This window comes from Zingiber officinale, chromosome 5A (assembly GCF_018446385.1).
Source record: "Zingiber officinale cultivar Zhangliang chromosome 5A, Zo_v1.1, whole genome shotgun sequence".
NCBI lineage: Eukaryota > Viridiplantae > Streptophyta > Magnoliopsida > Zingiberales > Zingiberaceae > Zingiber > Zingiber officinale.
In genome coordinates, this window is record NC_055994.1 from 83,990,091 (window position 1) to 84,004,948 (window position 14,858).

Here is a 14,858-nt window from a genome sequence, read left to right on the forward strand (position 1 = left end):
TGGTTGTTTCATTTTGTCCAGCCAAGTAGGCTGAGTATATTAACTGGGTGGTTGTTTTATGTTTATTACTTGTGGATGTATGTATATATGTTTCATATTGTCACCGGTACAGGGAGATGCTGCCGGATTTTTGTGGACTCCTCTGGGGGCGTGACAACAAGGGCATGAAAAAATATTGACAGAAGCAACAGTCAGCCAATATTATTTAAGCTATTGGATAGGAGAATGTCAGATAGGAGACACCAATGCTGTTTGGTATACTCTAAAAGATGAAGATATTTTGGAACCACCAACTGCAATGGAGTAGGCCATGAAATAGGAAAGAATGATGAAAGTAAAGTATCAAAGCAACTAAAGACATAAAATGTCAATAAACTCCAGCAATACGTGTTTGCCACTTTGATTTATGTACGAGCTTAAAAAAAATCTTTCATATGGAAAAATAGGGTTCTTGGATTCGTAAATATGGACTTCTACAGAAAAGAGTCACTTGATCTAGTCGTTCTAATTTATAACAGAACAGTTACCTGATATTTAACAAAAATCTCAGACTTTGACAGCTTAACAAAATATCAAATTTCATTTATCTATGATTATTTTTTCAACTGAGCCCAACAAACTTTGGCAGTGTGGCGTATGCTTATGATGCCTTAAATGACTAGTGTGGATCTTGATGATGAAATGTTCATCAAATGAAGTGCATCAAAAACAAGGACATTTCTTATATGCCAACAGGAAGACAAAATGGAAAATATATGATTACATTCCTTAAAAATCAAAAGTTAAGGTGGCATATCAATAATGGAAAATTGAACTTACAATCATATCAGGAAGAGGCATCTTGACTTTTGTAAGCATAATCTCACAATTATTTGCTCTGCGCATGTCGATCTGATAATAAAAAGAAATGGTAAATCATCTCGCACCGAGAACTAGATGCTTTCTTTTTTGCATGAAAAATGAATATACCCAACTATCCCCAAATGACTACCACAAGGAGTGGAAGGATCAGAATATTAGTTGGCCATACTATACAGTTTGGTTACTTGAAAAGATTGATATCTCATGAAGGATATTTAAATGTCGACATATTTATGAATACAATTTTTTTGATACCGAAAACATAACATGAATTAACGCTTCTTATACACTTGATTGTGGACCAACTAAAAAAAACAAACAGATTGTTTTGGTTAGCATAAGTAAGAAGTCCACATCAAACTAAGTTACAGAAATTAATGGGCATTTACAAATTTAGCTTAAATCGAACAGCTAAGAAGTAACTTTAGCTATTGGAAACAAAGAAGTCCAAACAAGAAACCCTTTAAAACACAAACATAGAGGCAGGCAACTGAAAACAAAAGCATCGATCCCTAATTGTTACCATGATAACCAAGACATGCAGCAGAGAAGCATAAATAATTAAAAAGTATCATAGCATGTGGATTAGACACTACTGTTCAAAAAAGATAGGGTTCGTTCTAACAACAAACTGGGTACAAACTTAGCAAGTTAACATTCAAAAACGATTAGTGTGGGTTAAAACACGACTCTAATATCAAATAATTAACAAACATAAAAGATTTCAGGAAATAACATGTGAAGCACCATATGAACAATCTCAAACTTATTTGTGCCAGACCCACGTCGTGCTCCAGTTCTATCCCATTGACGTTCATCAGTAGCAACTGTTGCTGAAAAGAGACTTTCTAGTTCAGATAGATCTATCTCAGGTGCCCTATCCAAAAGGTTAAGAAAGCATCAGATTTCAAACTTAAGAAGAAGCAGGTTGCTCAAAGTTAAAATGATCAGGAACTTAGGTAATTAAACAAAATCACTTAAACTAGCACTGAAACGATACTTCTCTGAGGAAATTTGTACAACATGAGGAGCTTTTTGTCAAAAGTTGCAAAGGATGAAATATTTAAAGTACCATTTTCTTACTTAAACATAACAAACATGCACAATGAAAATTTTCTTACATTCAAAAGCTACATAAGATCAATAATGTACAAATACCATTGTAATAACCAATCCGTTTGAGATATCAAACAGAAACCAAAAGAGTTCTTGTTCTTGTTCTTGATCTACCTGGTTTGACTTTCATGCTTCTGAGAATCAGCCCAAAGACTTCCTTGTGTTGCTCGTGTAACCTTCACCCAGTGCAATGGCTTTAATGGAGTTTTCTTTGGTGGAATTGACTGTGAAGATCCACGACCTTTTCCAAAACTAGGAGCAGTTAGTCTCCCTCTGCCTACAGATGAAGCAGGTGGTGCTAGCATATTTAAATCCTTCAGTCCAGGAGGCGGTGGTGGACCTGGCATCCCACGAATCCCACCTTGCAAGGGTGGCGGAGGGGGCACAACTCCAGGAGGCTTTGGCGCTGGAGGTGGTGGGGGAGGCGCAACTTTGCCACTGGAAATTGGAGGAGGAGCTGGTGGGGGTGGAATATTTCTTTTTCCATTTTGAGGAGGGGAAGGCATTGGGGTTCTAGTAGATACGATTGGAGGAGGAGGAGGAGGAGGAGGAGGAGGGCAAGGACCCTTGTTCAATTTAATAGTAGGAGGCGGCGGCGGTGGCGGCGGCGGCGGCGGTGGTGGTGGTGGTGGTTGAGGAGAATTAGCAGGTGATATAGATAAAGAACCTTTATTAGATGACATTGACGGAGGAGGAATTTGTTGAAAATCTTTATTAGATGTGAACGTAGGCAAAGGAGGAGGGGGAGGAGGAGGCCGTTGAAGATCTTTATTGAATGTGAATGTAGACAAAGGGGAAGGAGACAGTGGTGATGATGATGATGATGGCAGTGGAGGTGTTGGGTTGAGGTATTTATTTTGGGTATGAGGAGGAGGAGGAGGAGGAGGAGTCCGCTGAACATCTTTATTAGATGTGAAAGCAGGGGGAGAGGGAGAAACTGGAGCAAAATTGAGACGTGCAGTTTGAGTAGGCAGCGGAGGAGGTGGTGGCGGCGGTGGCGGCGGTTGTGACAAAGGTGGAGGCAAAGACGATGACTGCTTTGGATTGAGACATTTACTTTGCAGGAGAGGGGGAGGAAGTTGTGGTGGTAGTGGAATTGTATTAACCATGGAGGAAGAAAGAGGAGGTAACAATGGTAGCAGGGAATCTTTACTAGAAAATGTAATGGATGGAGGTGAAGATGGAGTTAGTGGGACAGATTCAGGAATAGAATTTGGTCTTTCTGATTCTATAAACTCAAAATTCCTTTCACAAGGTGGAGAAACTGACAGTGGTACAAGTGTCATTTGGAGGCCTGTGCCAAGATCAGCAATTCTGGAAGTGGACTGCTGGGAATCTGTTACACAAATTCTATTAGTATAATGTTCAGATTTAACCATGAAATGTAAGTATCTGGAGGTAAGTTTACCTTTAAGTTGAGAATCTTTGGAAACGTCAAATGTTTTTTCCATGTCTATCATGGTGCTTGAAACATGCTGAACCTTTTCATTGTCCACTGAAGCAACAGAATCAGAAGTTACAGAATCTTTTTCCTCATCAGATTCCGACATTGACATTAGAGACATCTGTAAATCCACTTTACTTTGAATATTTGAAACCTCCTTAGCATCTGTTAAAATCAGATTTTCAAGTTTTTCTTGCAATGCATTGGTTGATATTTGTTTAAGCAGCCAGAATGCATCATCATCACTTCTTTCAAGCAACTCAACGCTGTTGAAAAGTTCTTGTACCTTCGCAAAAGCCTCTATGGGCAATCCGCCTTTTACTTCTCCATTAAAAATCACAGTTGGAGCTCTAGGAGGAGTGATGTTACTGGAATCACCAAACAGCACCTAGAGAGAAATAATTAGTTGAGGCAACATGCATTAGTAATTAATCAAATAGCTTCAGTATAGAATATGCAGCATATACCTCTGCTCGAAAGCCTTTTGGAAACTGGTCTTTGGTATCCCATAGTGTATCGACATCATCATAGTTCAGCATGAGTATGTTAGATCGGATGAAAGCAGTGTTGAACATTATACGGAACATCATTACTTCCCTCTCTGGATCTAAATCAAGATGGGCACATTCCAAAACAACATCTCCCTGAACTAGGCATTGGATATCAATTTTTATTACATCACACTCGTCCTGCAAGGGAATGCAATCTCAACATGTTTGGCAAGGCACTTCAGAATATAGTGCTACATAAGCAACTAAAACAAGTACCATATACCTGTTGGTAGCACCGTAAAGGTTTCTTCTTGGACATTGTGTACAGTGTGCCAACAGAAAGGCCATCACTTTTATGGATATTTCGTCCAAAAATTCGGATTAGCGGTCTGCAACCACTGTCCAAGTCAAAGCTTGGAACACCTCGAAGAATAAGGCAGTCTAAAGAAAGAGCCCGTTCCCCAGGGGGCCATTGTGGAGTGATATTCCTTCTAGCAACATACTGCAGGTATCGTAGCTGAGATGGTAATGGGTTCAATGGTGATAAAAGCTGCAAAAGACCTTTAGGAGCCTCCTTATGTACAAGATCTAGGGTTCTCTGTTCGCCACTATACAATTTTCTATAAGTCAAAAAACAAGCTAAAAGAAATGCTAACAACGGCCAGCCCCCTCTTTCACAGTGTAGCAGTATGATATTCTGATTATCCCCAAGAGAAAGCCAATAATCACAGACTCGAAGGAAGTGATGAACAAGAGATAAAGGAAGAAGCGGACAGCCTTCAAAATGGCGTGGATAATCAATTACAGTAACATTGTATTGACATAAAATTTCTGCAAATTGACTTCTTTTTTCTCCCTCCCTAAAGTTGAATGCAAGAAAGGAAGAATCAGCATACTCTTCATGTAGTTCAGTGATAATTTCATGGAAATAGATGTTGTATAATCCATCAGCTACAACTTCAGTTGAGAAGCACGAATCAAAAACTGCACAAGGATACCCAAGAATAGCTTAATTGAAGAGCATATACAATACTTACACACAACTAAAGTAGATAAAATGCTTACCAAAAACTCTGTCCACAAATTCTAGCAAACCATCAGGTGGTCTTTTGTAAAAGAACCTGGTAAAGAGGGACATCTGACAAAAGATACTTATTGGGTTGTGTAGGTAGAGAATGCAGGTCTAGTTAACTTATGCTGAGCCAGCCTATAGTATTTGTCACTACATAGTGCTGAACATCAAATCATATGCAGTTGTTGCCTCATACATCATCAGCTATATCCCTGTAACAACAATACTGTCAAATGGAGATATCAAGCATATTTTCAGGGAAATCTACTCAAAAAAATTCCCTTGAAATGCCTAGCCCGGTAGAATGAAAAATACAACCTCTATCAGCAAGTATTAATTACATGTGAATTAATTGTGCAAGGAGTTATATGAAAATGATGTTCAAGAAGTGAACTTGGAGAGGCTGCCAGTATAAATATGTTTCTAAGAATTACTTAGGAACCATTGGAATTAAATAAATAGAATTAATATAAGTTGATTTTGCAGGAAACTTGAATCCTTATAATTAATGTTGGTGCAATTTCCTAGGTCAAGGTACCAGTTTGAGTCTTGATGTTTGAGTTTTGATATTTGACAATGTATGGAGATTTAAATTACAATTGTCTGTGTGGGGAGATTGTTGGTACAATTTTCCTCTAGTCAAGGTTTAACAATTTGATGAGAAGAAAAATCCAAGTGGATCAGTATTGACCAGACATTTGGGGTGGAAAGTCCTGGTGAGTGAAGCTAGGTGAAAAGCCCTAATGAGCGAAAACCGGGTGAAAATCCTAGTGAGTGAAACAATACAGTGAGAAAGTCCTATTGAGTGAAGCCAGACATGTGAAAATCTAAGTGGGTCAAGGTTGATAGGACATTGGTGATTGGAAGTCCAAGTAGGTCAAAGGATTGACTGGATACTTGGCTTGCCAAGGAGAAAAATCCAAGTGGGTCAAAAGATTGACTGGACACTTAGTGAAGAAATCCTAACAGGTCATGGTTGACCGGATGTTAAGCGAAGGACCCGAAACTTAGCTTTGGAAGTTAGGGTTCAGTAATCGATTAGGATAATCAATTACACCGTATGTTAAGCAATTAAGCATTTCGCTTAAGGAACTTTCTGTTTGAAACAAAAAGGGTCGTAATCGATAAGAGTAATCGATTACGACATTCTTAATCAATTATGGAAATTGATTAAAGTGTTTGTCGCGAGAAACAAAAAGGACCGTAATCAATTAAGGTAATCGATTACGACTTTCTTAAGCGATTAGAGTGATCGCTTACAGGCCCTTCTCATGTAAACAAAAGCATGCCTAATCAATTAGGCTAATCGATTAGGGCAATCGATTACGCTTAAAAAAACTAGTCATTGTACAGGTAGAAAAGGCGTTCACGTGCACTACTTCATTACTGCTTTCCGATCTTCTTTACCGAGCTCACGCAAACATCACCGCCGGTTCTTGAGGCTCTTTTGAGACAAGTGTTGCTACACTTCCAAGGTCAAGAGGCGTTGTCAAACAAGAAGAAGAAGCAAGCTAGGGTTTCATGTTGTAAATCTTGTAAGATTTATTATTGTATTAGCCTCTTTTGTTCTTCTTGTATTTTTGTATTGAAAACTTGTACGAGGCTTCTCCGCCTCCGGATTATTTTCGAGAAGAAGTGTTTCATAGTGGAGAGTGTGCATGAGGGCCGGATCCTTGGATTAGTCATCTCTTCTTGAGGTAGATACCGAGTAAATCCATCTTGTTAGTATTGGGGAGCTTTACGTCGAGTTTATCCGCTGCACATCATCATCGACAAAGCGTGAGAAGCTATTCACCCCCTCTAGCTCGGAAGTGACCTAACAAGTGGTATCAAAGCAAGGTTGCTCTTCACCAGAATCATCGTCGGAATGGCAACGAGCTAGAAGAAGAAGAAGTTGAAGCACTAAAGTCAACAAGTCAAAGATTTCAAGAGCTCAACTTCAAGATGGAATTCCGAAATGGACTCGGATTTGTCACAAGGGTGCCTCCACCATTCACATCAACGAGCTTCGATTCTTGAAAATCAAGGATCGAGAACTTCTTCATGATAGAGATAGAGCAATGGTTTGCTCTAATGGAAGGATTTGAGGCTCCAAGGGATAGCAAAGGCAAAGTCATCAAAAGGAGCAAATGGAGCGAAGAATAAATCCAAAGAAGTGAAATCAATGATAAGATAACCAAAATTTTGGTTAATTTATTGTCAAGCACAATCGCATGCAAAATTGGAGAATACAAAGATGCAAGTAATTTATGGAGAAGATTAGCCAAGCTCCATGAAGACCCCTCCACTACACCAAACCAAGAAGAATCTAAAGAGGGAGATTCATTGGACCAAAAAAAAGAGGACCCCGAGGTTGAGAGGTGCTCAACATCGGAAGAAAAAGAAATTCAAGAAGATCCATCTCAAGAGAGCGCAACGATAAAAGCAAAGGGGGAGCATACTCTTTATTTCAAGTGCGTGAGGATAAAGATGAAGAGGTTTCCATCTCTAGGGTTGAGGGGGAGCATCATTCATTGACACCGGAGCAAGAAGAGGCTTCTACTTCCGGGTCAAATGGAGAGAAAGATGATGCCACCTCCACAAGTGAAGCAAAATTAAATGGAGAATCAAGTGTCATCCCTACATGTGAAGGTATAAAAATTTCAAATTGTAATAATAAAAAATCATATTATATGTTTTAAGTGTAGGGAAAGAAGATATTACAAAAGCAAGTGTCCTAAGTTGACCAAGAAGAAGGATCAAATGGCATCCGAGACTAAGGAGAAGCCAAAGAAGGTCGATCCCGTTGTACACAAAGGCAAGGAGTACATTGTGTGCTTCTCTTGCAATCAAAGAGGACATTATCAGAGTTAATGTCCAAAAAGGAACAAATCGACCAAGCTTAAAGGAGGAAAAATAAGTCAAGGGGGAGCTCTCAACAAACCCAAGGTATCATTTATTGAAGTAATTCCTTTAAGTAATGATAAAAAACATGCTAGGAATAATTTATATTATTTTAATGTTATTTATCTTGCAAATAGAAAGCATGATAAGGTCAAAGAAAAATATGTGCTAAAGCTTCCACGCCTAAGTCTAGGAAGGTAGGTGATAACTTAGGCAATAACTCTAAGGATTTTAGATATATGCCTAAGGAAAAAAAACTCAAGGTTCTAATAAAAAATCAAAATTTGAGAACTTAAGGAGTGAAGATCAAGTCTTGACCTTTAAGACTTGAAAAATTGGAGAGGAACATAGAAAAATTGACAATTAGTGTCTAAGGATCCAAGGACAAAAACCTAGGTCACAATAGGCAAGAGACATCCAATGGTAGAAGGGGTTTGGGATACAAACCTCAAGTCAAGAAGGATGTCCCTTCTTAACATAGCATTCCATATAGTTATGGAACTAACCCTAGGTCTAGAGGTCAAGTCAAGGTTTTAAGGGAGACCATCCCTAGAAGCAACCTTGAAAAGACTAATGTGACTAAGACTTTTAAAAAGTCTAAGAAAGTCACTAGGAAGGTATCAAGGGAAGTCATCCAAGTGAATACCTAGAACATCCAAGGAGCACCAATCGGTTTTAGGTTCCTATGAGTGTGTTCTCTATACCCTAGATGGGTTAAGAAAGTGTCAACTCTAATTAGAAGAGTAGTTAGCCTAACCTTAAAAAAATTGACACTTAGAGAGCATTTTCAAGGTAGTTGTACTCTTTGAAAATGAAAAGGATTAAATGTTTACTCTTTGAAAGAGTAAATTGTGCCAAAACTTGAGGAATTGGGCTTAATTAAAATTGGCACAAATAGGAAAAGTCAAAGAAATGTCAAGTTGGGATTTTGGCATTTTTTTAGGAAGATGAGGGCAATCTAAGATTAAATTTTAATTTAACAACAATAGGGATAATTAGATAGATAATCTAGGAATGTCATTTATGCTAAATTGCCATGTTTGTTTGTCCATCATATGTCATGACATCATACTTTGCACTTATTTTTGTTATGAAAAATACAAAAAAAAATTATCATGTCATGTCATACATACATCACGTAGCTAAAATAGTTTTTCTTTTGAAAAATATTCATTTTGATGTATGTCATAAATCATGCATTAGTTTAAATTCCTTATAATTAAGGACATTTATCAACAAGTGACATCCTAAGTAGATGATCAATTTTACAATGCCTAGATAGATATGCATAACCCTTAGATTAGGGCAAAACCCAAGTTTATATCTCATAAAACTATAACTTGACTTGTATGTGTTTTAGTACACATTAGATACAAGTGAGATGTTAGGAAGATGAACAAAACTCAAGTGTTGATTTAGTGCATCTTTTTGAGTTTTGAATTCATCAAAACATAGTTATGTCTTATCCAATCGGGAAAGCTAATGTGCATTTAGTTCAAGGAACATGGTTGGAAATTAGTTTTGAAAATCATTTCAAAAGACTTTTGGAAAATCTTGGTGAAGGCTATCTTTTGGTAGAAATCATCATTGTATAGTTAGACACAAACCTGGAAGAAACATTGAAGTTTTCAAGAGTTTCCAATTTTGTGTCAATCGTTGAAAATAGAATGTATTTTCTTATAAAACTATTTTTCCATGATAGTATATGCCTTAGATAATGTCTACAAGAATTTTCAGAATTTTGTAGAATTTTCTGAAATTCGACTTAAATCAATTTCAGAAATCAGAAATGGTAATACTAGTTGATTACCACATCCTAATCGATCAGGACAATCGATTAGGCGAGTTCCCGTGAGCATAGTAGCTCACGTAATCGATTACAACAATTGATTAAAGGCCTTAATCAATTACAACAATCAATTGACACTAGGGAATCGATTAAATCCTATCTTTAATGCTGGTCTTAAGCGACTAAAGGCTTTGTTTAAGCGCTTAAGATCCTGATTTCAACTTAAATAAGTTTATTTAAGTTGAATAAGCCGTGTTTAGTCGTGCTAATCATTCCTAATCCTAGGAAGTGCTTAAATAAACATTTAAGGATAGTTTTCATGATGCAAATAAGATTGGAATGGTTAAGAGAGACTATGTTGAAGTTTAGGATGAGATTTGCATTTAATTTGATTATTGAACCTCGACACTACAAAATTTTGGGTTTCCTAAAGTTTTAGGATTTCCAAGTCGTTGTTGGTGCAATGACAAAAGTTTACAACATGTTTTGCGGGGAGCTACTCCGTGAGAACATGGTTTACTTTTAATTGTAAACAATGAAACAATGGAAGGTGGAAAGCTTCATTGTTATACATGCTCAAGTTGAGCATAGGAATCCAATGTAAGATTGGAAATCTTCATTATAATAGATGAATGCTCTAAGATAAGCATTTGGCCGCAATGAAGGGTATGGGATCTTCATTGTAGTGTTGTAAACAACAAGTGAGGTTGTGAACAATGTATAGATAACTCTTCAGGGAAGAGCTTTTGATGTGTGCCAAGGGGAGAATGTAGGGTATAAGTTAGGAAATCTTCATTATCCAAAGGGGGAGGCTATCTTCTTAGAAAGGGAGAGAATGACGGAAACCCTCATTCATGCTTTAGCATGAAGAAGAAGTTGAGACGATGAGATTAGCCTAACTTAAATGTATTGTCAAACATCAAACAGGGAGAGATTGTTAGTGCAATTTACTAGGTCAAGGTTGACCAATTTGACTAAGCTTGAGTTAGCTCAAACTTAAGTCTTGATGTTTGACAATGTATGGAGATTGCAGTTGCAATTGTCTGTGTGGAGAGATTGTTGGTGCAATTCCCCTCTAGTCAATGTTTGACCAGTTTGATGAGAAGAAAAATTCAAGTGGGTCAGTGTTGATCGGACATTTGGTGTGGAAAATCCTAGTCAAGCCAGGTGAAAAGTCCTAGTGAGTGAAGCTAGGCAGAAGAAAAATTCGGGTGAGTGAAGTCAGGTGAAAGTTCTAGTGAGTAAAGTTAGGCAGTGAGAAAGTCATGTTGAGTGAAGTCAAGCATTGGAAGTCCAAATAGGTCAAAGGATTGACTGAATACTTGGCACAAGGAAAAAAGTCCAAGTGGATCAAAGAATTGACCGAACATTTAGTGAAAAGGTCCCAACAGGTCACAGTTGGTCGGATGTTGAGCGAGGAACCCAAGACTTAGTTTTGGAAGTTAGGGTTCAGTAATTGATTAGGGTAATCGATTACACCGTGTGTTAAGCGATTAAGCATTTTGCCTAATCGCTTAAGAAACTTTCTGTTTGAAACAAAAAGGGTCGTAATCGATTAGGGTAATCCATTACGACATTCTTAAGCGATTGTAGAAATTGATTAAGGTGTTTGTCGCGAGAAACAGAAAGGACCGAATCGATTAAGGTAATCGATTACGGCTTTCTTAAGCGATTAGAGTGATCGCTTACAGACCCTTCTCGCACAAAGAGAATCATGTCTAATCGATTAGGCTAGTCGATTAGGCATGGGTAATCGATTACGCTTGAAAAACTAGTCGTTGTACAGGTAGAAAAGGTGTTCGCGTGTCTTCCCGATCTTCTTCATCAAGCTCATGCAGACATCACCGCCGGTTCTTGAGGCTCTTTGGAGACAAGTGCTGCTGCACTTCCAAGGTCAAGAGGCGTTGCCAAACAAGAAGAAGAAGCAAGCTAGGGTTTCATGTTGTAAATCTTGTAAGATTCATTATTGTATTAGCCTCTTTTGTTCTTCTTCTTGTATATCTGTATTGAGAGCTTGTACAAAGCTTCTCCGCCTCTGGATTGTTTCCAAGAATGAGTGTTTCATAATGGAGAGTGTGCATGAGGGCCGGATCTTTGGATTAGTCACCTCTTTTTGAGGTGAATACCAAGTAAATCCATCTTGTTAGTATTGGGGAACTTTGCGTTGAGCTTATCTGCTGCATATCATCATCGACAAAGCGCAAAAAGTTATTCAACCCCCGCCCTTCTAGCTCCGAAGTGACCCAACAATTAACAAAATGGAACCTGAAATTTCTGACACCCCAAAATGCCATAAAAATTAAAAGGATCTTTCAATTTAAAGAAAATGTTTGGGCTGTAACAGAATATGCACACGTATATGACCATATGGTTGTCCTGTGCGTACAGCCTACTTTGTAATTATGGCTTGCATATTTCCAGGAAAAAAAAAACTGGTTGCTTCTTTTAGTGACTCACTAACTGGATTCCATATTAGTTCACCATCAGGATCAGGCCTAAGACAGAATACAGAACCTATGTAATACATATTACTAGTTTACTGCAACAGCAAAATCCAATGTTGACATGTCACTTAACTGGCATGTGCATGAATCTCATTTGAACACATTCATATCATCTTACAAAATTTTATCAAATAAGTATGAAGCATCCATACCAGCTAAAACCAGATTAGCTAATTGCTTTCTCTAACTCTGACTAAAGCTAAATAATCCCTACACGTGTTTCCATATATCATGATACAAGATGTCTTAGAATGCCAATTTTAAGAACTATTTCCTGTTTGGTTACTTCATTCAACATTGATACAGCCAACAGAAGAAAGCAATGCCCTTCTTGACCAATAACAATATACTAGATGAAAGACTGTAAAATTAGGAAATAAAGGGTTTGTGGATGAGCTAACCAAGGGAAAACGGCCGTGCAGATTCAATGAGACAAAACCACAGAAGCTCAAAGCAAAATCAAGTACCAACCATTCTAGCATCATAGGACCAACATTTTCGCTTGGGTAGAACACTAAATAAAAAAAATGTTTTGGAAAATTTGTATATATAGTCCATCAAACAGCAGAGATAGCTCAAGAGTCAAATATATACATATATAAAAGAAGATGTTTATTGGTATAACAAAGACACCTAAAGGTCTGCATTTGAGAAATATATTTTAATTTTTCTTGGAGAACTAGCCGACCCCGCCTAGTGGGATAAGGCTTGGTTGTTGTTGTTGTTTTCCTGAAGTGGAAATTACCTAGAAAAGAAAACAGACAAACTAGTCTTGATTGATTAATTCCTAACAATTAGCAAAAGACTATGATTTTAATCCATAAGCAATTATTAGAATGTTGCTAGGTCACCCTTATGTTTCATCTAGTACAGATTTCAAATCATTACAAATGGAATAGGCATGGAATGGAATAACTGAAAAATAGTTGTTAATACTTCAGTCATTGTGAATCCGTGATCATGACTGAACGCTAATACCAGAAACATTTCAGAGCCTCAAATTAACAGCATGGTGGTATATGATTCTTCGCTCTCTATTTATGTCACTAACTCTCACTCCCATAGAAGAGTGGAGGTGAAGGAAACATAGAATCTAAGAAAATTCTAGCAAAATATAGTAAAGCTAGTTGATATTTGCTATATTTTGTAAAATACTATGGCCTTGAAGAGAAAAGGCAATTATAAGAGTGCATATTCTCAAACCCACCTTCGGATTTGAGAAGGAACAATAGGAACTGTGCTAAAAATAAATAACACCTAGAGCTAGCTCATAAAATTTACTTCCATCAATTATCCCAATTATAACATGAAATGTCTTTGCTGTTGAAATAGTACCGAGCCAATATTCAATTTAGGAGAGCTGCAATTATGTAAATTAAACGCTTCGAACCAAGTTCAGCATAAATATGTAGAACCTCGTGGAGTCGCCGATTCTCGCAGGAACCGAACTGCGAGGATAGTGTTCCACGGGAAGGGAAGGGCTGCAGCCGCCGGATGGTAAAATAAAGAAGATCGCGGCCTCGTGCCGGAACCTGAGACCGGGGCTGCGCGACGATCTGAAACTGGAACCGGGAGAAGAGACCGAGATGGAGAAGTAGAGAAAGGGAGGCCGGATATTGTGACAGAGGGAGTGGGGAAGGCCGTCCGCCGTCGGGGAAAAGGGCGAGGGGAGTATAGAAAGGGATGGGAGATTGGGGATTTGCCGGTTGCGGCCAAGAGCCGGGTTCCGCTGCGACGCGAGCTGGTGGTGGATCGGTCAGGAGGAGACGAAGAAGGAGGGTGGCGCTGCCGGAGGGTTTCGATCTGCTCGGCGGTGGAATGCGAAATCAAAACGGATCTGTATCGAGTATGAAGTGAGACGAATGTAATGCGGACGCCCGAAAGCCCCAAACCATGGAGAAGGAATAACACTAATTAAAAAAATAAAAAATTAGTTAATAAAATATCCTTTTTTAAATTCTTTCAAATATATCGAGAAGGTTTGCTGGCTATCTATCGTTTCGATTTTATTCTAAACCATTTTTAAAATTTTTATTTATTAATTAGGATATTTTGGTTCGAATATATGTTCACGAGGCCCAAAAGTTATCATAAATCTCGGGCCCATTGCGGCCCGTTAGCTCCTTGGCATCTATTTTAAATATAAATAAAGAGCTTTTAGATCTTGGATCTTGGATCTTGGTAGGTTTTGTCTTAAAAAAACATTATTATTATAAAATAATGAAAATGATTTTTTTTAACCAGATATCCTGGCTTTCCAACTGTTTAATTTTGAAGGTAACATATTCAATTGTAAAAGTTTCCTATTGACTAGTAAAGTAAATCAGAACGATAATTTCCTATTGACTAGTAAAGTAAATCAGAAATCGTTCGTATAAATTCATTCAGATACTATTCTAATCTTTGATCCCTTATTTATCTATCAAGGATCTAATTATTGTACATTGATTTGGATCGAGATGTACGTGAGAGGTGGTGAATCATATGATTTTTTAAAAACTTCTCCTTTTATTTTGAAAAGTGAATACGCAGCAAAATTAAAATATAGAAACAAAAATCTAAAACACAAGTACGCAAGCAGTTTACTTGGTTCGGAGCCTTCGACGACTCCTACTCTAAGACTCAGGTTCCGCAGACCTATCAATGGATAATTCACTAATAACCTAGATCCTGTCTGAAAGTCGCAGAGACGAATGCT

At 37.9% G+C, this 14,858-nt stretch overlaps 1 protein-coding gene across 2 annotated transcripts in view; it reads right to left on the minus strand.

Annotated features, from left to right (window-relative positions):
• The window catches only part of LOC121980785 (formin-like protein 3), a 30,382-nt gene extending 16,315 nt beyond the window's left edge, over window positions 1–14,067 (minus strand). Inside the window, exons 1-8 of one of the 2 annotated variants that reach the window (XM_042532992.1) lie at window positions 13,576–14,066; window positions 4,978–5,196; window positions 4,196–4,896; window positions 3,889–4,110; window positions 3,386–3,809; window positions 2,092–3,313; window positions 1,609–1,738; window positions 820–891 (exon numbers count right to left, since the gene is read on the minus strand). In XM_042532992.1, coding sequence (XP_042388926.1) covers window positions 820–891; window positions 1,609–1,738; window positions 2,092–3,313; window positions 3,386–3,809; window positions 3,889–4,110; window positions 4,196–4,896; window positions 4,978–5,050 — 2,844 coding nt within the window. In that variant the 5' untranslated portion in view covers window positions 5,051–5,196; window positions 13,576–14,066. Of the gene's footprint in view, window positions 1–819; window positions 892–1,608; window positions 1,739–2,091; window positions 3,314–3,385; window positions 3,810–3,888; window positions 4,111–4,195; window positions 4,897–4,977; window positions 5,197–13,575 lie in introns of both variants that reach the window. The other variant, XM_042532993.1, reaches the window with a different exon arrangement.
• Window positions 14,068–14,858: the final 791 nt, after the last annotated feature.